The sequence below is a fragment of the Lissotriton vulgaris genome, chromosome 4_1 (assembly GCF_964263255.1).
Source record: "Lissotriton vulgaris chromosome 4_1, aLisVul1.2, whole genome shotgun sequence".
NCBI classification, from domain to species: domain Eukaryota; kingdom Metazoa; phylum Chordata; class Amphibia; order Caudata; family Salamandridae; genus Lissotriton; species Lissotriton vulgaris.
In genome coordinates, this window is record NC_141691.1 from 383,353,362 (window position 1) to 383,380,697 (window position 27,336).

The 27,336-nt window shown below is 42.7% G+C and overlaps 1 protein-coding gene across 2 annotated transcripts in view; it reads left to right on the forward strand.

Moving 5' to 3' along the window:
• Positions 1–27,336, forward strand: part of LOC147718781 (transmembrane protein 182-like) — a 202,615-nt gene that overhangs the window by 93,726 nt on the left and 81,553 nt on the right. Inside the window, exons 3-4 of one of the 2 annotated variants that reach the window (XM_086918761.1) lie at positions 3,822–3,920; positions 24,848–24,985. In XM_086918761.1, coding sequence (XP_086774887.1) covers positions 3,822–3,920; positions 24,848–24,985 — 237 coding nt within the window. The remainder of the gene's footprint in view (positions 1–3,821; positions 3,921–24,847; positions 24,986–27,336) is intronic. The other variant, XM_086918763.1, reaches the window with a different exon arrangement.

Genomic DNA, 27,336 nt, shown 5'->3' on the forward strand with positions numbered 1-27,336 from the left:
TGACAGACTGCTTGAGCAAAAGATATGGGCCAGATGTATCAAAGGGTTTTACCCATTCTGTGTCTATGGGAAAATGTGTTCATACATATGGCCCTAACTATTTTCATGAATGCATTTAATTTCGGAGATTGAGTGCAAGTGTATAGTGAACAGGAATATGAACGAGCACATGAGGACGGTTATAATGTGCAATCTATTCTCTTTATATGTGTGCAAACAGACACTTTCCTTTTGCATCGTTCATTCCAGAAAGGTTTAATTTTAGAGAGGAACTCGGTACAGTGAATGAAATGCATGTAACACGGTGAGGATAAAAGATTTTAAGTAGAGAAGCGCAAATGGAAGGTGGATGGCCAACTTCAGTGATAGGTGCTGTTTGGTGCTGACACGGACAAGTAGAAGTATTTGGCATGAAACGAATGTCGGAGGATTAGGTGCAGGTTATATGTTGACCAAATTAAGAATTTTGCATGACCATGTCAACCATATGCCTGTCCAAGGCTAGGACCTGCTTTGCCGTTTTAGGATTATTCAGCCCTTGGACATTCCTCGAACTGGAACTCCCACAACTACATCCAAGGACCACGAACTGCCGACTATACCACTCTTATCCAGAAAAATACTTTGCCGCTACTACTGCAGGGCTCTTTACTGGGCGAGACAAGAAGCGCCGCCATAGTCCCTTCTTTGAGGACGTATCCTCTGATCTGCTACGGTAAAATTCTAGGGGCCTCATTTATGAAAAGTGACGCATCGCTGCGTGAAAACAGCGATGCGTCGCTTTTCACTGCGCTCTCCCTGCGACACTAACGATGCGTCATATTTACAATATTATGCATCATGTCGCCAGGAGTTACAGATATGTCAGTATTCCTGACGTATCTGTAGGCGCAAAAGTGACGCATTGCTGGAGTGTGTCACAAAAGTGACGCAACTCCAGCAATGTGTACTTTCACATGGGCAAGTCCCATGTTGTTAGTGCCTGCGTCAGTCTTACGCCTGCCATGAGGCAGCCATACAATTTTGACGCATTAGTGGCCAAGAAATGGCGCAGTGAAATATTTCTTGCATCAAAACGCCCCCTTGCATACATTATACCTGGGGCAGGTATAATGTGGCGCAGGGGTTTACAAAGTGACGCATCTACCTAGATGTGTCACTTTGTAAATATGGTGCAACAAGGCACATTTTTTACTCTGCTGGTGCGTCACAAAACGTGGCGCACCAGCGGCGTAAAAGTGATGCAAGGGCTCATAAATGAGTTCCTAGAGGGTTTAATGAATATGGTGACTCTTCGCTAATTAGCAGATTTTGTGACATGGTACTTACAGGTAACGGCTACAAGACAAGAGTTATAGAATCTGCTTTTAGGCTTAAGCTGTTATATATCACGCCGGGTTTATGGGAGAATCTTGTTGTCGATTTTTTTAAATTGCAATTCTGAAGCCCTGTGTGCATCATACACTTGGTTCAACATATGTTTTGTATATAACTATCTCTCTCTCTATATATATACATATATATCCAAAAAATGCACCGCCCATAAGTCGCCGCTCTCAATAACATTGGTGTTGCAGCTAGCGGAGGTGGCTCCGTGATGTATTTCACAAAAAAACAATGTTCAAGGACACACAATGCTGCGCACTCGGGCTGATGAGGAATATAGTGAAATGAAATGAAAAGCTTTTTTCTATTACTATAAACAAGCATCATAAAAGCACATAACAATAATATGTTAATATGCACAGTTTGTACAATTAAAAAGAAATCATCTTATACAGTAAAAATAAATTACTGATTTTCTTTGTTAAAAATATTTCCTCGTCATATTATTATAGATTTCCTACATGTAACCACATTTTTCAGAAAGCTTTCCTAGCACCATGTAACAAATTCATCGTTTCAAAATTGTAATACTAAAAACACTGGTCGACATTTTTTTAAATCTAATTTCTTTACAATTGGTAGCAGCCATTTTTTTCTTAGCAAGGTATACAATTTACAGAACAATACAGTGTGGATTGTGGATTGTTCTGAAATGTCATCACACGGACATAGTTGCATCTCTCGCGTCCATTCCTTCCCTTTTGGGCAACTTATCAGACGATGAAAGATATCTAATCTAAATCTCGCTAATAATAATCTTTCGACCATGGACCCACTAATGTCTAAATAGAGCTGGCGGACTGCCAAGTAGGTGGGCCATGAAGCCGTCGAAAAAGTGACGGCAGGACCAGATCAGCCAAGATCTAAATCAGGCCAATAATCTGCAATAATTGTGTCATTTTGTGTAACTGGATGATTCAAAGATTAAAACCCTCACTTGATGTATTCAGTCTCACTCCCCAAAATGCACAATGCTCCTGTACTCACCAGCGAAGAAGTCTGTGCTATATAAATATAAACACATAACATGTGTTTGTAAAGTGCATGTTCACCCAAGGGTATTTTGGGACTAAATAACAGATGTTTATTGTTATCTAACTCAATGGTACTCATTTTATCGACCTCAAAGGATAAAAGGCAGGCTGGAATTCAAACCTGTGATTGTGAGGTCAAACATAGGCCCCTTCAGGGGACGCATTAGTCCAGTAAGCCACAGTACCCAGCTGCACACAAAACATACATGTTTCACATTGCTTAGTTATTCTGCTTATTCCACAGTATCAATGCCCATTCCTTTTGAACTATTTCTAAACCCGCTCATTTTATGACGTTCCGATAAAAAGCCCCATATAATTTTCTTTATATCGGTTCTACACCTTTAAAACAGTTTCCTAAAGTTTACTTCTCGATGTCTGTGGGAGCATTTTCTTATTAGGAGATCCGCCAAACACATGTTCGCGTTTCGTGGAAAATGTTGTTTGTTATGTGCCTTACGTTGTTTTTAGTATGTAAAGAGACCTTTCAATAAGGCTTCTGTGCTTTCTTTTCTATGTGTTAGATATGCACTCAAGCACAAGACTCTATGTACCAGACATCTTGCTGACGTGATGCTGGCAGGTCTGGTGCAACTCTCGAAGCTCCAGCATTGCTTAGTTTCTCAGTGGAAGTTTTTGGCAAAACCTGTAGATCTGGCATTAATTCTGTTAAAGCATGAAAATACAGACATGCAGCAGCCACTGTTACATGGAAAAATGTGCATAGGGTGGATTAGATTCATTGTGTCACTGTCTGTGCGCTTTGGAAGTTTACTATGGACTTATTGTTCTCAGTGTTTTTTATATGTTTTATTTTTTGCGAATGTACATATTGGTTTTCTTTGGGAGCTGACAGCTGATATGGAGCAAAAACGGATTTTCTCCGAATCGAGTGTCTTTGATTTACAGTGAATTTCAACTCTGAGTTTCCACTAGGCTACTATACAGAGGTTTGCATGAATGAAGAGTCCCACTCTGTGAAGCCGAACTGTCCATTGAATATGGAGAACACAGTCATGGAACAACGCCTTTTACATAGCACTTGAATGCATTCTCAACACCCCCGGCACTACGACCTTCTCTGTGTATACCTGCAACCCAAATTGATTTTTTGGTTAAGTAAGGAGTGAGAATTTCTAAAATTGTAGAATCCACCATTTGTGCTGTGTGGAATATACATTATTTGTTAATTTCATAATGAAAAGACATTTGCATACAATGTTCCTTTGTAGCTGTGGCATCCACTCTTTCAGTGTATGGGAGCAGGTAAATAATGTCGCACAGATGTTGGGGATACACCTGTTCTCATTGTTTGTATTATTTTAGTTGTGAGGCTCATACAGTTGTAGACATGTTTTACTTGCAGTAAAGTAAATCTAACTTGTGATTTATGTTTTCCAGCCAACCAAGCACACCCCAAGCACTGCATACAGGGCTACCTTTTTCCTATGCCGATAGCCTCTGGACCGGTCCCTCATCCAGCATACGACGCAACAGCAGGTGGGTTCCTAATGTAAACCATTTTATGTTTGATAAGCGTTATTAGCAACAAGATTGCAAATAATCAATACAAATACATGTGGAATACCAATTGGTGAGGCTGATAACAATTTTCATTTTAGATTTTACCTTTTATCAGGCAGAGTATCAGCAGTTTTGGGGCTCAGCTGATCAGCGAATCGTGAAAATAGAGTAAATTCACTTTTTTTCAGGCTCTGATTTAGACATCTAATCAGTCGCAATCAAGTCCAGGCTGTAAGGCACCGGTTCTGGTGGGCAGTCAAAAAGGATAAAAAACATTTCTATGTGTTAATTTTTCTTGTTTTTATTTTTCTGAAAACATAAACACTTTAGGGGTACTTAAAGTGACTTATCGTATGATAGACAATAAATAGCGAGACTCAATGCACATTTAGAAGATTCAAGGCAGCGCTCACCAACCTAATGAACCAGAGAGAGCATACACAATGGCTCCATCTTTAATTTGTTAATCAGACGGGGTATAAAAATGACCCGTGTAAGACCGTAAATCACTTCAAATTTATCTCACCGCGCCAAACTGCTGTCATAAAGGCATTTATCTGCTCACATAAAAAACAAGATGATGAAGGAATACTTGTGTTAATCTGAGACACTGACAATCGCTCAGCCCATATTCCAGTCTCTCATTTTTCACCTGCTATGCCACGCTAGATAGTCACCTGGCAAATGCAAATCAATTCTGTTCTAGTAGAACAGTCCAACCTGAACTATCACAAAAGACCCCCTTCAGACAGGAAAACAAGCAACCCCAGACCAGTTTTAGCTTATTTGTAACTCATCAGTAAGGAATAACATGAGTCTTTTTTGTAAAGTGAGCATACATTTATATATACTGCCGCACACAAGGTGAAGGAAGGAATTATTGAATTCATCTCAGGCACTGGTGAATAATCCAGCCACATTCAAGCATGTTTTTTGCCCACTATGCCACTCTAGACTGAGAACTTCCACAAAGACCACCCATGCGGAAATCAGTCTTCGTCCTGCTAAACAATGAACAGGTGAGCTCACATTACCATGCAAACAACTTCTGGCCCCTCTCCTCAAGAAAATCAAACATGACAGTCAAGCACAAAGCTTTCAAGCCATACTATCTTCTTTAGATTCCAGAATCTATGTAGTGTATGCCTTTAAAAAACCTATGACTAGGTCTGCAACAGGAGTGACGTTTCGAGGGCAGTTTGAGGTAGAGCACAACTTCAAAATGTCCAGCTTTTTAAGATCTGTGATATAAAGAAAATAGAGTCTTGCATTGCTGCAATTTTTAAAGTAACAAGAATCAGCATTTTACTTTTCATGCTTAAAGATTTTTTGATATATTCTGAATTGATAGCAATACCTTGTGGCAGCTCACATTCTTAGCTTTCCATTAGCTGTGATACCTGAAATAATGAAGTCTCCTTGAATGTATGGAAGGTGCCGGCAGATGGATTCAATTTCTCACCACTGATATTTTCTCTGACAGTAGACCACTTATGCGTAAATACTTAAGAAGCCAAATCCTGCTTGCAGATATTTCTCTTCTATCTGCTCAAGTAATTGCACCTCCTTCTCCTTAGACACATGACACAAACAGTTCCATCCTTTTGTTGCTTGCCTTTTGAAGTATTCATAATGGAATACTTCCGAAAAAGGCAAGATTTTGGACAGTTGTGCGTGCCACTCGTTTCTATGGATTTTAATTGTAACTAAATTCTTATCCGGACCTAAGCATGGCTCCCAAAGCGAAATATGACACTTTGTAAAAAAAGATCCCAATGTTTGGGTTGCATCTTGTTACATGCAGTCAATTACAATAGTAGACTAGTACATAAAAGTATAGCACTTCAGACATCTGATACCCTTATCTGACAAATACTAGTATGATGATGCCCTAGAGACATGATCATGGCTTTAACTGGCGTGAAGACAGTCCTGCAGATCATATGAAGCGACTGAATAGGGATAATATCTTTCCAAAGATAGAGTCTAGGAACATGAACTATAAGGGGCTCATTAGGATGGCGGGTGGATCGCCCCTGCCAGGCTGGCAGTAGCCACCGCCGGCCTGGCGGGGGCGATCCACCCGCCATTCTTGCTCTGAAGACCCCCCGCCATATTAGGATGACAGGGAGGACCGCGGCGGACGGTAAGACCGTCCGCTGCTTTTCCGCCCCGGTCGCAAGGTGACCGGGCGGAAAAGGTATAATATGGTGGGGGTGTCTATCAGACACCGCCAGTCATATTATGATGGGCAAATCTGAAGGCCTTTCCGTGGCGGCAATGCCGCCACAGAAAGGCATGCGAAGAATCCCTGCGGAGGCCCGTTGCGGGCCCCCAGGGACTCTGGGGGGGGTGGTGGTGCACATGGGGGGTACCTATGGTACCCCCCCGCATTTCAAAGTGCAACATGACAGGCACCGCGCGGTGCCTGTCATGTTGTGCTTTAAAATGCACAATGTGCATTTTTACCATTGCGGCGGAATGGTAAAAATACAGGATGTGCCCGCCAGTGTGGCGGGCGCATACTAATTGACAAGGCGGGACTGCCGCTCCTATGGCGGGTGGTCCCGTTTTGCACAGGGATGGCGGGCAGGCAAAGTGCGCCCACCATCCTAATGGGGGCCCAAGTGTCCTGGAACACTATAAAAACGTGGAAGAACCATCATTTTAATGATAATACTTTTCCCTATCAGCACTCGGAGTAAATGATGCCATCTCTTCCAAACAAATATAATCTTGTTAGGGCTCTCCTCAGAATGTCTTTATGTAGCCTTCCTTTGTTATTGAATAGCCTAGCCCTATCAGAGTTGACTAATTGACAGCACTGAATTAACATACAGGACTTTGTTTGGTGTTCAGCTCATAAGAGGCCTGGTTTTCCTCACCCCTTAATTATCAGATCTCAGATGTAGGTAATTCCAGAGGTGGGGAAATGTCAGTCCATTTTCCAGGCCTCTAGCGGAGAAGGCCATATTGTTGCTGGAAAACATACAAATTTAAGCTTGTTGAAACTAACCTGCTGCTGACGCCAGAGTCACTGTTGCCATCCCGGTGTTGAGGGACTATGGGGGACGAAAGTACTACTCCTCCCAGCAGCCCCTGTGGCGCGCACACCGCTGACACCGCAATAGAGTGCCAGGAGGCGTTCAAAACACCTACAGACCTCTCGCGGCGTGGGACGCGCATGGGCAGGCCAGGGCCAGGGGCGGGCCTGTCAGCGCCCTTCAGGCACCGGAAGAGGCCGGGCTGGGCCACCCCACTAACATTGACCATCAGGTATTCATCTTATTGTTCCATATAACGAGCCACAAGGTAACGTGAAGCTGTTTGTCAGTTACTGCTTTTCATTGCACTGTTCTGCGGGTCTGTAATTGGGCCACCTGGTAATTATTGACGCAAGATGAGTACACCAAGAGGAGTAGCCGGGACTCTAGATGCATTCATTGTGAGGGCTGAGTCACTCCTAACGCACAAAATTGAACTGACTGAGAGACGGCTGTCTCAGGACATTGCCACACTACCGTCCCGTCTATCGCTAGGGGGTCCTATTTCGGCTAGTGCAACACACCCAAACTCAGAAAACATATTGCCAGCGAAGACCGGTCCTGTTTCCACTAATTCACCCCTGTTAATCTTGGACTCACCTAACACTCCTGTATCAGGTGTGTCCTGTATTACCACCAGGGGACAGATTGCAAAGTCCAAAGGAATGTTAAATTACATTTTCAACCTATAAAAAGGAAGAGAAACGCCGGCATAGCGAAGACTACACCCAAAAATACAAATGGTTGTTAATCTGCTACCAGTATAAACGACTGTTAGAACTGGGGGTCTCTAGTTGGCAGAGGTAGGTACCACTGTCCAAAAAGGGACCCTTGCTTCCAGTCACGGTAAGGAGGAAACCCTGGTGAGATAACCCCTGCTCACCCTCTAGGTAGCTTGGCACGAGCAGTCAAGGCTAATCAGAAGGCAATGTGTAAAGTATTTGTACCAACACTCACAGTAACACAGTGAAAATACCACAAACTGACTCCACAACAGTTTTAGAAAAATAAAGGTATTTAATCTAAACTACACAAGATCAATACGACAAAAATCCAACATACACAGTTCAAGAATATGGTTGCTATAAAGTTCTTTAGGTTGCCATAAAAGAATCCACAGTTGCGTGAAAAGTTCACAGTTCCGTCACGTTTAGCTCACAGTACCTTTAGTTGCGACAAAGTTCCAAAAGCAGAAGTTCGTGCGGTGGAAAACAAGTGATGCGTTGCTCCTGAGACCTTGGGGAGGCGATGCAACAGCCCCGCTGCAGCAGCGGGTGTGTTGCGACAAATCCGGTCTGTATGGGGAGGAAGGCCACTTGTATGGATTCCGGTGCTTAGGTTCCGTAGGAAGTTTGTTCTCGCAAAGGCACGATGCGATGATCTCGTAGGGGCTGCGACGATCTCCGGGGTGACGTTGCACGATCCAGCGGCAATCTCTTTCTCGCAGCTCCTCGATGCGATGGTCCTGCGACGATGTTCGCAGTAACGTGATGCGGTCCACAAGCAAGCGGTGCGGCGAACTCACCCAGCGACGACAGGCTCTGTGACGACACTCGCAGTGCTGGTAGTCTTCCCACACCGGTCTGGTGCATCCCGTAAACGAAGGATGCAACGCCTCTGGCAGCAGCAACATACGCTGCGACGATCTCGGCCTTCGTAGCGGCAGGAATTTCCTCGCACTATCGGGGATGTGCTCCGCAGCGAGCGATGCAAAATACTTTTCTGTAGCAAAGTCTTTAAATCTTGGTTTCCAGCTTCTTAGCACAGGTACACCTTCCAGAGGCACCACACATGGGCCATGCACTCCAGGAAGGACAGAAGTCTCTCAGTAGAGCTCAGGGGAAGGTGGAGTCCTTGCGTTCCTGGGACTTCAAAACAGGGAGCCAGCTCTTCTCAGGCCCTTGGAGATTCCTTCAAGCAAAGGGACACATAACACAGAAAAGTCCTTCCCCTCTCCTTGGCAGCAAAGAAACAGCAGGGAAATCCAGCAGAGCAACAGCTGGACAATCTTCCTTCCTCAGTTTCAGCTTTCTCCTTAGCAGAGGTTCGTTCTTTATTCCAGGATGTTCTAATTTTCTGTTGTCAGGGGTCCTGTACTTCTACCCCAAAAAGTATTTGTTCTCTTTGTGCAAGTGGGCCCTGAGCCCGGTCTGAACCAGTTCTGGGTGTTTCTTGAGCACTTTGTTTTTCTTGCTTCTCCTTTCCTTTCAGAGTGAGGGGTAGGATCGTCAGCCGCCCAGCAGGAGGTGGGGCCAGCATTGTGGAAGGCAGGCACAGCCCTATTCAGGCCCAGGTGCTATCTCCTCCCACCACTCAAGTTGCAAATGCAGTTATTCAGCCTAGGGCTGACTCAGCCAGCCTCCTGGGGAATGCCCAGTCCCTGTCACTCTCAAACCAGACAGTCCATACACAAACAGGCCAAGGCACACAGGAAGGTCAGACAAGAGAACAGCAAGTTTCTAAAAGTGCTGTTCTCAAACACAGGATTCAAAAACAACCTTTCCTAAAAGATGTGTTATTAAATTCTGAGTTCAGGGATACTAGACTCGTATGTCCTATCTTGTTCCTATGGGAAGATATGCTGGTAGCCACTGTAGCCATCATCCCCCATGTTAACCTATGGAGCAAGATAGCCTTACAATAGTGAAAAACGAAAATGCCTGTAATTCACTACCAGAGCATGTCACCTGCACCAGTACATGTTCTACCTTTCACATACACTGCACCCTGCCCAGGGGGGTACCTTGGGCCTTCCATAGGGGTGACCAATGTGCACAAAAAGGGAAGGGTTAGGCCAGGTCAGTGGGGACACTGACCAGGAGGAGCTGGCAGTTCACAGACTGCACACAGGCACTGTGGTGGCAGGCCTGAGACACCATTTTGGGGCTACTCATGTTGGTGGCACAATCAGTGCTGCAGGCCCAATAGTAGCATTTGTCATCACTGGCCCTGGCACACCCAGTGAACTTTACTAGGGACTTCTTGGTGATACAAATATGCCAATCATGTATGTCCAATCATCATAACAATTTACACAGGGAGCTCTTACACTCTGGCACTTATCAGCAGTGGCAGAGTGTCCAAAGCATCTAATCCAGCACAGCATCAAAAATACAGGAGGTAGAGGCCAATAAGATAGTGGACCCCATGCCAAAGATTCCAGGTCTAACAACGACCATGTGGCGGTCACTACAAATTCTGTAGCTACCCAGACAGACATCACTTCAAAACGTTTGTGTAATGAGGTTAATTCAGACACTGTTGGGGAAGCCACACTTGTAGGGCCTGCAATGAAAGTTCTTGAAACTACGCTGGCTAACATCAAGGAGGTGATTGACACAAATTTTGATCTGCTTTGGGGGAACTAAAGCGTTTGGACTCAGTTATGGACAATCTAAGTGGTAGAAAGGTGATCCATGTTGCCAATGATGTTGGGGGGGGGAACACTATAATATCTGTGACTAACAAATATTGGTCTGATTCACAAATGATGGATACTGTCCTTCATTTTGATACTCCCCTTGCTAATCCTTCTGTATCTTGGTGCAACACAAAAAACTCCCTGTGTTGAACCCCACTCTTGAGCAGGGGGAAAGTCAAGATATGCTCCGAGGGCATAATGTAAATAATCCAAATTTGGCTCTAGGCAGCGTTAATTAATCCACCCATAGCAAAGGACATTTGTTAGACCCCGTCTTCTCTAATAATACCCAGCTCCTAGCTACTTCGCCTTTGCCCCTACCATGGTCCGATCACTTTGTAGTTCCCTTCTCTTGGGAACTGCGATTGGAAGTGACCGGTGCCCCCCCCCCTACGTGCTCTCCAAAGAGCCTGGCCGAAACTTTCGGTGGAAAAACTGAAATCTGCCCTTGAGCAATCAGTTCCGGAATCAGAATCTGATGTCCTGATTGCAGACCGGAATTTTCAGAATTGGCTCAATAACTCTCTGAATATGGTTCTGCCTCCAATAATGGTGACTAAGAAGAGTAGCACTTTTAAATCCCCCTGGTATACCACCGCACTGAGAGATCTTAAAAAGGCCTGTAAAAAGGCGGAACGTATCTGGAGGAGGGACTGGGCCCATAGTAGTAAAACCTCCTACCAGGCGGCTTTGAGACTCTATAAAGCCGCACGGCAAACGACCAAGGCCTCCTTTTTTGAAGAGAAAATTAGACTTGCAGCCAACTCCTCTAGGGAAACTTTCAAAATAGTCACTCAGCTGACTAAAATCCCAGCGCTGATCACTTTACAAAATGATTCTATATCAAGATGTGATTTGCTAGCAAAGTTTTTTGACGAAAAAATACAGAAAATCCTAGACAGCCTTCCTCATACTGTTACACCCTTGGTCTCCGATGCCCCCCTCCTTCTACTTCAGGCCCCCTACTCGAGACGTTTTTGTGTATCACCAGGGAAGACTTCTGCACGACACTCTCCAACATTAAAAGCGGCTCACCCTCTGATCCAGCTCCTATGCACATTCTCAAACAAATTGTGAGTACCATTGCCCCTCTCGCCACTGGTCTATTGAATACCTCATTCACTACGGGCATCGTCCCCCCGAGCTGGAAAGAGGCAAAAATTAAAACCCTCCTTAAAAAACCAGGACTAGACCCTGCCGATCTGGCAAATTTTCGCCCTATTTCATTGCTACCTGGATTGGGCAAAATCGCCGAAAAGCTGGTGAATCGGCAGCTCTCTGGATTCCTGGAGAGTAATGACCTACTGAGCAATTCCCAAACGGGATTTCGCCCTGGAAAGGGCACAGACACTGCCCTCATAGTGGTGGCGGAAGAGGCTAGGTGCATCTTAGATTCAGGGGGATCAGCGGCTCTGATCCTCCTGGATCTGAGCGCTGCATTCCACACCGTGGACGACACAACCCTCGTCCACCGTCTCACTAAGCTGGGCATTGTAGGGTCTGCCCTTAGGTGGCTGAAATCTTTCCTCGACAATCGGTCCTTTAGGATCTGGGAGAATGGTACCATGTCAAAGCCCACTCCTCTTCAATGTGGGGTTCCGCAGGGATCCTCCCTGAGCCCCACATTGTTCAATGTTTACATGGCCCCGCTGGAAGATATAGTAGCCCCCTTTGGGATTAAATCTATCAGCTATGCTGACGACACACAACTTGTCGTCTCTCTGACTCAACAAGGGGGATGCTCAGACAACCTCTCGAGATGCCTCACCGCAATCTTCTCCTGGATGACCGACTCCAAGCTGAAACTTAACGGAGCCAAAACGGAGATCATGCTCCTAGGTCACCATTTTACATCTCTGCCTTCTGAGTTCTGGCCCCCCTGTATAGGTGATCTGCCCCCAGCAAGGGAGAAAATCAAAAGCCTCGGGGTCTGGTTTGAACCCCAATTAACATTCAGGACCCATGCTCAGAAAGTCGCAGGCAGCTGCTTCGGTCTGTTGCGTACAGTGCGGAAAGTGCTCCCCTTCCTGCCTTTCCAATCTAGGAAGCTTCTAATCCAAGGTCTAATACTATCCAGACTGGATTATGGTAATGCTCTCCTTTTGGCTGCTCCTAAAACCAAGATTAACACCCTGCAGCGGGTACAGAACGCTGCAGCTAGACTGCTCATGGGGGCACCTAGAAGGGCCGCGGCCAAACCACTATTGAGATCCCTGCATTGGCTCCCCATCCAGGAACGAATTGCATTTAAATCACTGTGCATCACTCACAGAACACTGCAAGGTAAAGGCCCTCCTGCCTTAAGAAAGCTGGTTTGTCCCTATAAATCGTCACGGACCCTTCGCTCTGATGGGGAAAACCTGGTCTCCATCCCTAGAGTGAGAAAAGCCCGTACTGGAGGACGCCGGTTCTCCCTGAATGCAGCAAAACATTGGAACGCCCTCCCTAGGGAAATCCGGATGGAACCCTCCTATCTCAAATTCAGAAAATCCCTTAAAACTTTTCTTTTCCCTAAAGCTGAATAATCTTCTGTTCTCTTCTTCCTTCTCTTGGGGCCTTCTGTTTTTCAGTTAAGTTAGCGCTGGGACGCTTAAGGGCAGCAATGCGCTTTATAAATCTAATTTCATTTCATTTCAATTAGAACCAGATACAGCCCGGCACATTTGCGGTTGACTCAAGCAGAGATATTATGGACTGTTCTGGGGTACATGCTTGAGCCCAAACACTGATGTCCTGAGCCTACCTCCGGTCTCTAGTCCCTATGTGTTAGTTCTGGGCGGCGTTCCCAATCTTGCTGGGGGTCAGAGGGAGTCCTGGGCAGATCTCTGCAATAAATCTGTTGATTGGCTATGTAAATATAAAGGTTTTCACTCTTATTTTATGAATGAAATTATTATGGTCAGGAGAGCAGGGTGGGTTGGCCACTCGCATAAGAACATTAACAGTGACTGTATTGTCCTTAATTTCCATAGACCGCAAATGGTTCATCGTTTACTAAGTGTTCGTGAGCAATCATTTACACAAAATACTGGTATCTGTGCACTCCCTTTAGGTTATTTCTACAAATCGCCATCTATACCGACTAGGGATGCCTACGCATTGTCTCTGGTAACCAATAGGTTTCAGGTATTTTCCAGTTTAGATGCCCAGGACTGACAACCACTATTGATGGCCAACTCACTGGACCATGAGGAGGATCACCTAGGTATCACACCCCCATCTTACAATGACAAGCCAGTTTCAACTAGGGATAACATGGGATCCGACCTGAGCATTCTAAGATGGAATGTAGCAGGGTTACAGTCCAGGCTTGGTGACCAGGACTGGCTGCGAATAATAAAGGAACAAGACATAGTCATGTTCCAGGAGACTTGGGCTACTGACAATTTATATATCGAAGAGTTCCACTGTTTTAGCGTAGCAGCCTCAAGCCCCAAATTGGGCAGACCACCGGGGGGCCTATTGATTGGGATTAATGTGGCTGCTGGAGGGAGTTTTAAGATCTTACCAACTAATAGTCAAAACTATCAAGTTGTGTTTTATAAAAGGAGAGTTTATTTTTAATTGGTAAATTTTTTTAACAATGATTTCCATTTTTTTTCCTAATAGGAACTTTATTGGACTTTTTGATTTTATTTCTAATTTAGATTGCCAGCGAAGCTCGGATGGGCCTATTGGGATTCTCTTGGGTGGAGACTTTAATGCGAAATTCACTGATATGGAGCATGATGTGGGGACATGCAATTCAGGCCCCCCTTTTCAAAGGGGTGCAGAGCTGGCAATGTTCTTAAGATCATATAACCAGGCCAACGTTATGGATTTGGTGGGAGGTGCAAATGCCACCAACCACCAACTACCAACATTCAGGGGAAGGGGTTGTTCTTCAACTATAGACTTTATTTTTATTTGCCATTCGCTTGAGGACCAACTAATGGCCGGAGAGGTCATTGCCATGGATCATAGGGACCATAACCCTATTAAAATAGTATTGAGATTGGCATCCCGGCCTGTATTTTCTTTTGAATGCGGGGCCAAAAACCTCACGCCCCAACCGACAAGTTAAGGTTTATATGGAAGGGTGCTGATAGTGGCGAACTGTTTAAAACACTAGTTAAGAACAACATGCATCTTATTAATTCTTGCTTGTCATTACAAACTGCACATACAGAGGTAGCCCATGATTTTTCCAAACTCTGCCAGGCCACAAAAACTCTTCTGTCGAAACCTGTCCTTAGGGCAGGAAACAATCCCAGATGGTTCGACCGCGAGCGCTCAGAGGCCAATAGGAACCTGTGCAAGGCATTGTCATCCAACCCAAGGTGTGCCATAGATGTGCAATTGGCAAGGCGGAAATATAATACAGTGATTTCCAACAGGAAATGAGCCATTTTAAATGAACACTGGAAAGTCCTATCACAGGCCGCCACAATAAAAAAGGCTAATATTTTCTGGTCCGCAGTATGGGATCTCCGATCCATGGGTCAGCTACTAACCCCTATTAGTTGTACTATCTCTGGTGAGTCTTGGGAAAACCATTTCTCAAAAATGTATGCTACTCCCTCACCAGAGACAGATCAGTATGATGTAGGCCTATTGACCAATATAGAGATAACTATTTTTGAAGTAGAAGAGGCCATCCATCAGAGTATAGGGAACAAAGCACCCGGCCTGATGGGCTACCAATTGACTTAATAAAATGGAAACCAGACTTTTTGGCCCTGTTACTTCTGAATGTTTTTATTAGCCTAACCCACGCCAAGCTACCTGATACGTGGGCCAAGAGTATCATAGTTCCAATTTTTAAAAAGGATGACCGGTCCCAGCCTAGTAATTATAGGCCGATCTCACTAATTGACAATACTCTAAAAATACTGGGAAGAGTTCTTTTCAATAAGATCTTAGGCTGGTCAGAGGAAAATGGTATTTTAGAGCCGTGCCAGTTAGGCTTCCGTAGCAAGGTGGGTACAAATGAACAATGTCATAATCTCAATTTGGTAATTGAGAAATATACCATTGCGCGGAAGTCCCCGGTCTATTTGGCCTTCATGGATCTGTCCTCGGCATTTGACCTCGTTAATAGGTCAAAGCTCTGGACTATCCTTCTGGCATATGGGCTGGACAAGCAATTGGTACATTTTTTAGCATACCTCAATAAAGATCTCCAGGCGCAAGTGAGGATTGGCATGGGTGGAGAGGTTTTGGGAGCCATCAAGGTAGGAAGGGGGGGACAGACAGGGTTGTGTCTTGGCCCCCCTCCTTTTTATCATTTACAATAATAAGTTGAACCAATCGCTAAAAATCTCGACCCATGATGTTCCCACAATCAATGGGAAAATTCTTCCTGTGTTACTATACGCAGATGATGCGGTTCTTAGAGGCCGCACCCTGAATTCCCTGCATACTTTTTTACAAACTTTTGCCAAGTATATGGATAGTTTCAATCTATGTGTTAATTAAAAAAAAAATGTAAACATAAATTTATGACCTGTGGTCCTGGAAAGCGCCAGCTAAGCTCTATCATTGTGGATAGCCAGAAACTGACAAGCACCCGCACATTTTCTTATCTCGGGTTGGTCTTTGATGCGAACGGCTCCTGGACTGAGCATCTTGCTCACTCCAGGAGCAAGTTCTCAAAGGTCATCAATTCAATCCTTAGCCTTCCCCGTCCAAAGGCCACTGGTGCTATTTTAGCTATTCCAAAATTGTGAAATTACAGTGCGTCCCAGTAGCCACGTATGGGGCGGAGTTTAGGGGCATTGCAAACAGCTCCTGTATTCAGCTGGAAGAAAATAGGTTTTGCAGGAAAATGTTGGGCATCCCAATCCCCACCTCACAATATATCTGTCACAGAGAATTCTATCTTAATTATATATCGGATTTTTTACGTGCCCGGCCGGCTCTTTTTTTTTTTATCAGTTTGGAAGGATCAGGCAGCCTCCCTAACCAGAGAGATTATTACCGACTGTGTTAAGTGTGAGAAAGGGATGGATATTCCTTAGTTGACTGGAGCGCACCAAAGCCTGCACAGTGTCAATAAAGAATATATCTTTTTAAACCTGAATATAGTTGAAACTGTGCCCAAAAAGGAGCTTGGAGAGGCTCTCTATTCTTTATATAACACAGAAAGGATTGGCATAGAATCTAAGAAATCTTCTGTTCTTAGTTACATGTTTATCGAACAGTACTACCATCCCCTACCTATATATCTCACCCTACCGATGAGTCATTGGGAAAGGAGCCTACTATTCCATTTAAGAGCAGGAACTGTTAAATTTGCACTGTGTTTCCCTTTTGGTTACCACCTCAATCTTGATCAAGTACCTTGTCCTTGTGATGGGGTGAGTGGTCAATCAATTTCACATTTTTTTCCGGTAAATACTATATGAAATATATAGAGTGGCTTTTATATCTATTTTTTTAAAAGAAGCAGCACATTAGTCTGGATAATGCCTATTTGTGTTTACTCTCCCTGTTTGATGAAGAGTTGGTTTTTCGCATAAGTACATTTTTGAGAATCGCCACTCGAGCACGCAAGACCATGTCCAATCCTTGAGATAATATTATGATTGAGCATTTTATTATAACTGCTGGATAAATTGATATTTTTATAATAGTAATTTATTTATTACCAATGAAGCTCTTTTTAATTCGCTATTCAATTTACTAAAATGTTATGGTTATATCATTGTAATCTTTTTATTACCATATATTTCTTACTCTCCGCTTGTTATTTAATTTGTAATGATGCTGTGCTTTTATGGGTACCAATCTATTTGAATAAAGTTTTTTAACTGAACTGCAATTTTAAGCCAAGCTTTCAATTATATTCCTTTCCCAACCATTTATTTATTAGCGCCCCCTAGGGGACACAGATGAGTAAAATAACCATAGGGTCCTTTTTATCTACATCTGACTTGTCAAGGAAAATCACCACAGTTGGTTTGACTATACATTTAACCTGAAACAATTAATGCTGAAAAAGGGCTGCAACATCCTCGCTATCACACCATCCTTGCTCAATTAGGATCCCTTCTTACTTCTTTTCCCTAGCACATGGAGGTCCCATCTCCAATTCCATACATGACCCCCAGAATCACTCATCCAGATCTAACAGTAAGCAATTTACTTGTTATGTTAATCAGTACATAATATAGCGCATATGACTCGCCCCCAAAGGGGCATCCGGTGCTGTGGCAGGAGTCAGATGAAAAATGCGATAGATCAAAATAACCACGTTCTGAGATGTTTTGAAGCCTGTGAAATCAGTGCATAATCAGATGTACAAGGGCAACCTGAAGAGTAGTGCAGTTTTTCATAGTAGTACTGACACAGCTTAATTGCACAAGAATGAAAAAAAGAAGTACTGAGAGATCTTCATCAGGGGGATATAGAAGCTGGTAGCTTTAGAAAGTGGGAGAGAGCGAATGGTAATTCTGGATGTATATGTACATTTGCTGTGTTGGTAATCAGTCAGAATATCGAACTGTAATATCGACATGCCAAAATATTGAGTCTAAAATATAGAATGAACATAATATCGACTTACAAGAATATAGTGGTGCAGAATATAGAAATGAAGGTAAGAAATACTGTTTTTAATAATATCGAAGTTAGTATTATAGACAGTCATAATATAGTTGTTAAAAATATCGATTTTTTTTTTGTGTTTTAAGTGTTAGTATATGTGTTAAAAGTATGTATTATTTTTGTAATGTATTTTTTGAAACATGTTTTTAATACATTTTTAATAATTTATTTTTGTGTAATATAAATCTGTAGCGGGCTGTGGGTTTATAGGGGAATAAGGTGGGAAGAAATTTAATTATAATATATTTTCTAGAAATATTTAGAAATAACTAATTATATATTAATTATTTTTTGTTCGATGTAATTCTTTAGCGGGTTGTGGGTTTATACGGCAATAGGGTGGGAAATATTGTAATTGAATTTAATTAATTATTTTATTAATTAATAATTTGGTAATTCATATTTTATATTGTTAATTATGTTAATTAATGTAATATTAATTAATTATACATTGATTAATAACAATTAATAATTAATTGGTAATTATGTTAATTGTGTTTTTATTAATCAGTAATTAATTAGATATTAATGGGTGGGGTTTTATAGGGGAGTTGGGTAGGAAGTACTTTAGTTTTAATGTAATTTTGTATATTTTTTCTATTATATTTATTAAAAGTTTTTTTATAATGTTAATTTTGTGAATTAATTTAGATTGAATGGTTATGAATGTTATTGTTAATTGAAATAAGTTAATTAATTCATTTTTAATAAATTATGTTAACTTATTATTTTTTCACAATTTTGTACGTGACAGTTATAGGGGAAAATGGTGTGAGGTAAATTAATTTTGAACAAATATTTACTTGTTAATTAATGTTAAATATATTGCAGGAGTGGGTATACTAAATTATTCCCCTATACTATCCAACACTTTCCCTACTGTTACACTTGGTGAAGTGGGAATATTAAATTATCCCCACCCGTTATCCAACACTTTCCCTACTGTTGCACTTGGTGGAGTGGGAATAGTACATTTTACCCTCCCGCTATCCAACATTTCCTCTACTGGAGTGGGAATAGTGATTTTTACCCTTCAGCTATCCAACACTTTCCCTACTATTGCACTCAGTGGAGTGGGAATAGTAATTTTTTATCTACCCGCTATCCAACACTTTCCCTAGTGTTGCACTCACTGGAGTGGGGATAGTAACTTTCCTCCTCCTGCTATCCAACACTTTCCCTACTGTTGCACTCACTGGAGTGGGAATAGTAATTTCTACCCACCCGCTATCCAACACTTTTCCTACTGTTGCAGTCACTGGAGTGGGAATAGTAATTTTTATCTACCCGCTATCCAACACTTTGCCTACTGTTGCACTCAATGGAGTGGAAATAGTCATTTTTACCCTTCTGCTATCCAACACTTTCCCTACTGTTACACTCACTGGAGTGGGAATAGTAATGTTTAACCTCCACCTATCAAACACACTCCCTACTGTTGCACTCACTGGAGGGGGAATAGTAATTTTTACCCTTCCGCTATCCAACACTTTCCCTACTGTTACACTCACTGGAGTGGGAATAGTAATGTTTAACCTCCACCTATCAAACACACTCCCTACTGTTGCACTCACTGGAGGGGGAATAGTAATTTTTACCCTTCCGCTATCCAACTCTTTCCCTACTGTTGCACTCACTAGAGTGGGAATAGTAATTTTTATCTACCTGCTATCCAACACTTTCCCTACTGTTGCACTCACTGGAGTCGGAATAGTAATTCCCCCCCCCCCCCCCCATCCAACACTTTCCCTAGTGTAACACTTGTTGGAGTGGAAATAGTTATTTTATCCCCTACTCTATACAATGTTTCCAGTAATTTTATATTTAATGTAGTGTAAAATATTATTTTGTAAAAAATATTTATTTTAATGTTTTAAGTTATTATATATAATTTATTTGTATATTTATATTATAGGTATATATTTATATATATATATATAAATATATATATATATATAATTATATTTTACATTATGTTTTTAATATTTTATATTCACAAAATATTATGTATTAATTGTTTAATAATTACTTATATAAACAAGTGCGTGCATATATTCTTTATTTTTTACATTGCATTCATTCTTTATTAATTTTAACGTTTTAAATTATTCTTAAGTATGTTTTACTTAATTATATAGATAATTTAATTAATTTTATATTACTTTTAAGACATTTAAAAAAGTTGACATTTTAGCAAACTATATTATTCACAACGACATTTAGGATTCAATATTTTTGTACTTACCTGTTTGTAGATAGGAAGTTGATATTCTGTCATTCTATATTTTTTCATCAATATTTTGGCAGGTCAATATTCTGCTCCTCGATATTCTGTCAGTGATCCGCTGTGATATAGGTCAGACATGCTAAAGTCATGCAATGAATGTGAGACATGGCAGCTAAGCTGGGCAGTCGGATGGCATGCAGCATGATAGATATCAGAGTTGATCCATAGTTAGGAATACACCCCGCATTAAGACTCTATTTAAGCATGTGAAATGAGTAAGAATGAAAGAAAGCTGAGTGGAATAATGAAATTCAGCAGTTTCAACATTTAAGTCATGTTGCAGCAAGATGTGGCAGGATAAGAGATGTGATACAGGATGCCATCATAAATTATGTTATGTCTATTTATATAGCGTGCTAATCACTCTTGAGGGTATCCAGGCACTTAGCAGGTGGGAGGCAGCAGTCTCTCAAAGTGAGATTATCCAAAAGGCTAAGTCATCTTCTTGCGAAACTCAAGAAGGGATGAGGAGGCTCTGATGTGATGTTCCATTCTTTAGGGGAGATGTAGGAGAAGGTGCGACCTCCGGCCCTGTTTTTGTGAACGTGTGCTAATGAGAATCTGGCTTTGTGGAGGTGTGTGGAAGGTTGGTAGAAGTGTATGCTGCTGTTGAGGTAGGCATGTTGTAAAGTGTTCTGTAAGGGTGTGAGGAGTCTGAAGTGAGTGTGTTTGTATATGGAGAGCCACTGGAATTCCTTCAGGTGTGGAGTGATGTGGGTACGTTGAGGTAGGTTGAGGATGAGGCTTTCTGCAGCATTTTGGATGGTTTGGAGCCTGTTCAAGAGCTGTTTGGTGATTACCATGTAGAGTTCACCACTGTAGTCAAGTCTCCCAGTTATCATGGCCTGTCTGACTGTTTTCCCAGTGTTCTCTGGTAGCCTCTTGAAGTTTTTTTGCATCATCCTTACGACGTTTACACAGGTGGAGGTCATCAAATATTCCTGTGCTGTCATGTTGAGTTTGCCATCTAGGATGATGCTTAAGATTCTGACATGTGTGGTGGGGGTTAACATGAAGCTGAGGTCTGCCGGAAACCAGGTGGAATACCAAGCAGATTTTTTTTTCCCCGAAGATCACCACTTCGATCTTTTCTGAGTTGAGCTTGATGCAGTTGGATCTCATCCAGGTGGCTATTGTGGTCATACAGGTGGCAAAGTTGTTTTTTTCTACATGATTGTTGTTGGTCAGGGAGAGTATCAGTTGGATTTCATTTGCATAGAAAAGAATGATAATGATGATGTGCAGTCTGATGAGGTCAGACAGTGGGGGCATGTAGATGTTAAACAAGGTCAGGCTGGGAGATGATTCTTGGGAGACTCCACAAATCAGGATCTTGGCCTCCAAAGTATATGGTAGTATGCAGAATTTTCGTCATCTTCCTGTGAGGAAGGGGCAGATCCATTTGAGGGCAGATCGTCGGATGTCTATTTCATGTAGTCTTCTGGTCAGGGTGGAGTGGCATACCCTGTCGAAAGCAGCTGAGAGGTCGAGCAGGATGAGAGAAGCTGTATCTATTGTTGAGGATCATCAGGATGTGGTCAGTTGCTGTGAAAAGGCCAGTGTAATTGCTGTAATTGGGTCTGAAGCCTGATTGAGTGATATCTAGTAGTTGGTGTATGTCGAGGTAGTAGGTGAGTTGCTTGTTGATGACTTTCTCCAAGACCTTGGCTGGGTGGAGAAAATGGGAGATTGGACGGTAGTTTGCTAGCTGGGTGGGTTCTGCCAAAGGCTATTTTTAGCTGTGTATTGACCACTGCATGTTTTTAGACATCCAGGAACATTGCAGTGGTGATGGGGTTTTTCAGGATGCGGGTGAGTACTTTACTGATTGGGGAGGCACCCATGTTTAAGATGGGGTGTGGGTAGGGGTCAATCGGGTACTGAAGTGGACAGTTCCCATTTTGTTGGTTTTCTCTTCCATGGTGATTGTTTTCCATGTAGTCAGGGTGCTTACGTGGTTTTTTGGGGGTCGGCTGGAGGTGAGGCTGCTGGAGTTTGGATGAGATGATTGTCGAAGTTGTTCTAGATGGTTTCAATTTTGTTGCCTGAGAATTCAGATTTTCACACAGGTCTTGTGAGCGGGTGATGCTGTTCTTAGTGGAAGTTGGTGTGCTGAAGTCTTTGATGGGTGTGAAGCTCTCTTTGCAGCTATTGGAGCTGCTACCTATGTACTCAGTTAGGGCCTTCTTCTGTATAGCGTCTCAGTGCTGCTTTGACGGTGCACTTATCCATTATTTTGGGATTCGTTCTTCATCTTCTTTCCAGTTGTTGTCAGTATAGTTTGGTTGAGCAGAGTTTCTCAGAGTACCAGCTTGCCTGTTTCTGGGTTTCCTTTTGGTTGTTGCATTTATGGGGTGCCAGGGAGTAAGCAGTCTTTGATCCACGTGTCAAGCTATTTGATGTTGGTGCTACGGTTGCTGTGGAGTTTAGCTGGTTCATGCAAAAGATGTGGGACCAGCTTGAATTAGAGATGCTGCTGGCCAGGCTTGCACTGGTGACTTTTTGTTTGGCTAGGAATGCTGACTTGGAAATGGATGATTGCTGAATTGATACAGGTGAAAGGTGTGGATGTGTGATTTTGGTTCTGTTGAATGTGACAAAAACTGTCTTGACAGTATATGGCGGAGTGGGTGGGTCTGGTAATATGTTGTGTCAGCCTGAGGTTTCCTAGGCTTTCAGGGAGGGCAATTGAGCCAGGATTGTTCCGGTCTTCAAGGCATAAGTTGAGGTCTCCTAGTAGATTGCAGGCTTTGGGGTCGATGGTGAGAGGGGCAACAAGATTTGCAATGTTGTTGATGAAGCTAGCTTGTGGTCCAGACACACAGTAGACGAGGGTTCAGTTCAGGGTGAAAGTTGCAGTTATTGGCTGTTTGAAGTCTAGGTACTCCATGAAGTGGGGGTTATATTCTCTGTGGCTGTAATGCAGCTGATGGCTTCTTTGAGAATAATTGTGATTCCTCCTTCTGGTTTGTATTGGCAGTGCTGTTGTGTGATCTTGAATCTTGTTGGGATGGCTGTGGAAATGTTGGGTTCCTACTTGGCTGTCAGCCACATTGCTACAAGGAAGAGGAGGTCCTGGGAGTCATTGTCCAGAATGTCCCAGATTTCCGTAGCCTGTTTGTTGGGTCGATCAAAGACTTCTTTAGACAAAGATTCATTGTCAGTGAAAAAAAACTCAGAAATGCCGCAAAATATCATTAATCCTACCATCAGAGTTTACTTGAAAATACTCTTGAGGAAGGAAAACTGCTTACAGCCACATACAAAATAATCTGATCTGAATGATTATTTTTGTTTCACAATTAATTCCGATGTTTGCAATCGCTAACTGAAATATATATACACTACATTTAGAACCACGTGGTTAGCGGTTGCAGCTTGCAAAAGGTAAAATCTTTTTTGAGGACAGAGAGGCCTGCTGTACATTATTTTATTTTGTCCAAAAGTAATTGTGCAAGTTCATCTTTCTACAAGGGTGTGTTCCAACAGTGTTACCGGGCTATGACCTCTTACCTTTGTTGAGGTGCTGTGACAAACTACATACGTATAGTAAGGAGACCTAACAACATCTAGATCGTTGGTTCTTAGTTTGATGTTCTTCATTGGCCTTCCAACAGGTCACAGCCCTAGGTTGTAATTATGCGCTGCTCTGGAGTCTGGTGGTTTTTTGACACACAAACCTTTCCCATCCTGCTAGTGGTCAAAGTTTCTAACATTTCTGCTACTATATCAATACATCAAACACACAAAAGGAGATGGGAGCAATGCTTTCAATTCGTCTAATCACTGGCAATTGCTGGTGGTACCAATGCAGCCAATCGTTCTTTTGCCCACCATGCCAGCAAATCAGCCTCGGTCCTGTACCTATAGGAACAGTGCATCCTGATATGCCAAGCAGGTTCTTTCTGAACTGAATCTGATGTAAGTGTCTCATTGGCGAAGGATGTTGCAAGATGTGAAGATTCCCAATTAGGACAGAACGGTAATGAGTTGCCCGTGTTCCATTTGCAAGAGGACCTGGCTTGGCCGTTCAGGCTGAAGTTTTCCAACTGGAGCCGGGTCAAGACTGAGTTGCATATGGCTGGGTGGCATGAAGGGACACAGAATGATGGTTAGCATACTACCCCGAGCAGTTGCCAGTGGGTAGGCCTATTGCCAACAATCCTCTTATCAGCCTATGTGTGTATAGTATCAATAAAGCAACCGTTTTCTAGACCACCGGTGATGTATTTACACATGTGAAACCCAGCGTACTGAGTGTTTTTGAAATATATTTTTTTAACATTACCTGCTCTATGTACATAATCAAGACCACACATTGTGTATAGTGCTTAAGAGATTTTACTGTACAGAAACATGCAGGATGAGACTTCTTCCAATCTGGGACAAATGTCGTCTGGTGACAAGAGCTTATCCAATCCGACAGCCCCATACACATTTGCCACAGCTATTAGTAGGCCTGCACTCTACAGAAGTCACAGCCTACGCGACGAATGAAAAATTTTCAGAGTATGCCGTTTTACTCCCGTTTAATCACAGAGTGGTGTTATTTTCACTTGAACAGTGTACAGAGGATTCTGGACGGCGTTCATCGTGCTGGCTGTCGCCGCTTGTCTCGTCGGAGGTCTCCTGCTGGTGTGCGCGGTGCCCTTCGTCAGCGCGCGCTTCTATAAGGTTGCCGCCGGATTCCTTATCACCTCTGGTAAGCTGCCAAGCCTGGGTAATCGGATACTCTGCTGCATGAAATGCCAAGCCCCGAGCCAACTGTGCGTCAAGGGCAGAACTGTGTGAAATGTAGGGCTATTCCAGTAATTGATACGTGGCACGTGATGTCTGCGAATGTACTTTATGGATTTCAGTGCTGTGTGGATTTTCCATCTAATGCTAAATGATTATTTGTTAAAGAGCGTTGCCTGGTATGTTTGGGCTTCTTTTCATAAACCTCGGAGGGCTGTATTGCCCATGCTGCTCGGAATCCCTCACAGATAGTGGGGTGCAGGCACCATTCCCAGTTGTCACTCAGTGTTGGCGGGCTCGTAACAGGATTTTCATTGCTTCACCAGTTTAAATTCTCAGTGTGGCCGAGGATTAGCAAAACCTCGATTTTCACGGAAAACCCAGCAGGGCGAGGTGTCCATATTTTTGCAAAATGAAGAGTGCATGTGAACAACGACAATGAAAAGTAACAGAAAAATTGAGCTTATAAAAATTCTGCTGAATGGAATTTGCTACTTTATCATAAGAATTGCATCAAACGTAGCACAACACCAGCAATTCAACGGAGTGGCATAACTGCAAACCATTATGAACCTTGATGCTTTTTCACACATGTCCACATAATCCAAACCATTTAAATTCCATGAAAATTACAGAACTTGGGGGCATATTAGCAAGAACCTCGTTAAAATTATCACCGTTATAGCGGCAGGAAACTGCCGCTAAAACGGCGATATAATTCCAATAGAAGCCCAGGTCAGATGTCCTGCACATCTAACATGGGCTTCTATTGGAATTCTAACATGCATATTAGCAAGCCCATTATCGCCGTTTTAGTGGCAGTTTCCTGCCGCTAAAATGGCGATAATTTTAACGAGGTTCTTGCTAATATGCCCCAATGTGTCCACATTACCATGATGTAGTTGTCAGGTAGCGGCACTAGCATGAGAAGGGTGCGATGAGCTCTGCAGCATATATGGAAAATGGGGCTCCATATCTCCTAGTTGGATAGTGAAAAACAGGTAATTGAGTAGCAGAGGTCTCCTCTAGCTTTTTGCCCTGGTGCCATTGCACCTGCTGCACCGTTGGCAGCTGCACCCCTCAAGACTTGGATGTTGCAGTGAATAATTGTGCCGCCATTGTTTTTGCCTTTGCAAAGGCCTGAAAATAAATATGCCTTGAGTATCACGTTTGCAATGTTTTTTCTTTAGTGAGGATAATCTCCCAAAAGATGCATTTAGTTTAAAGGAGTTTCAGCAATAGAAAATGAAGAGTGATTCGGGTTTCCTGCCAGAAATCTTTTTATTTGCTGACATATCACAGAAGCTGCGAATTCTCCTGCACCTGTGGTGTACGGCTAACATGCGTATATCACAGACACATAGGGATAGGGGCATATTTATCAAAAGATCACGCAGCGCAGCAAGCCACCTTGGGATTAAAAGAGAATTAGGTTTCTTTCCCATGAATAATTCAAGTGGTGGAATCTGGTGCAAAGCGATGTGCCACTAGATGATTCTGCACCACTTTTTTCCAGTCAGACCAATAGGCTTTTGCCAATTGGATGTTTTCTTTAATCATATATTAAATCTTTCTATCATACCAATTGTGTGTGTATGATATGCGAAACACCTCTTTTGCGTCAACCTGAGATTTTGCAAACTATTCCCTTCTCTTGGGAACAAAATTCAACTCCGTTGGCTGTTAGTAAACTCTTTGGAATTCACTCACTCCTGAATGGATTTTCCAAGACCTGATAGAGGCGATATCTCCACCGCTAACAACATCAGGCCACTAGTAAAACAGGTCCATAGGCACAATCAAATAGGGTGTTGAGTTTTCATCTTTCATTGGCTGCAAACAGGTAACAGTAATCTTTTTCCAAGGACCCTCCTGGCAGGTTTCTACACACCATTTATGTAAGCCTTGATCTGCAAATCACTATCCGAGCCTTCATAGCATTGAATCTTGATTTCTATCTCCCATTATAAATATCCTCTCATTCTTTTCTTGGTCTTGGCCACACCCAAATGCCACACATGAGCCAGTTCTACAGTCCTTTCATTAAGTCCACTCAATACCACTAAGGTCGTCCCTCTAAACTCAAGGACATTCTGTACTGATAGATTATTCATAACCACATAAAAGACGTTGACAATCACTCATCAACTGTAACTCAGGCCATCCTTCCCTTATGTACAGAGAACATAATATGAGAACTGAATTCCTCTCAACATCATCCTTCCCTTCTTTCTCAGACATGGACCCACCCATTGCAATGCAACACTCTCTTCCACTCAGACATCATCAGCCGGACACTCATCTTCTCCAAAATCC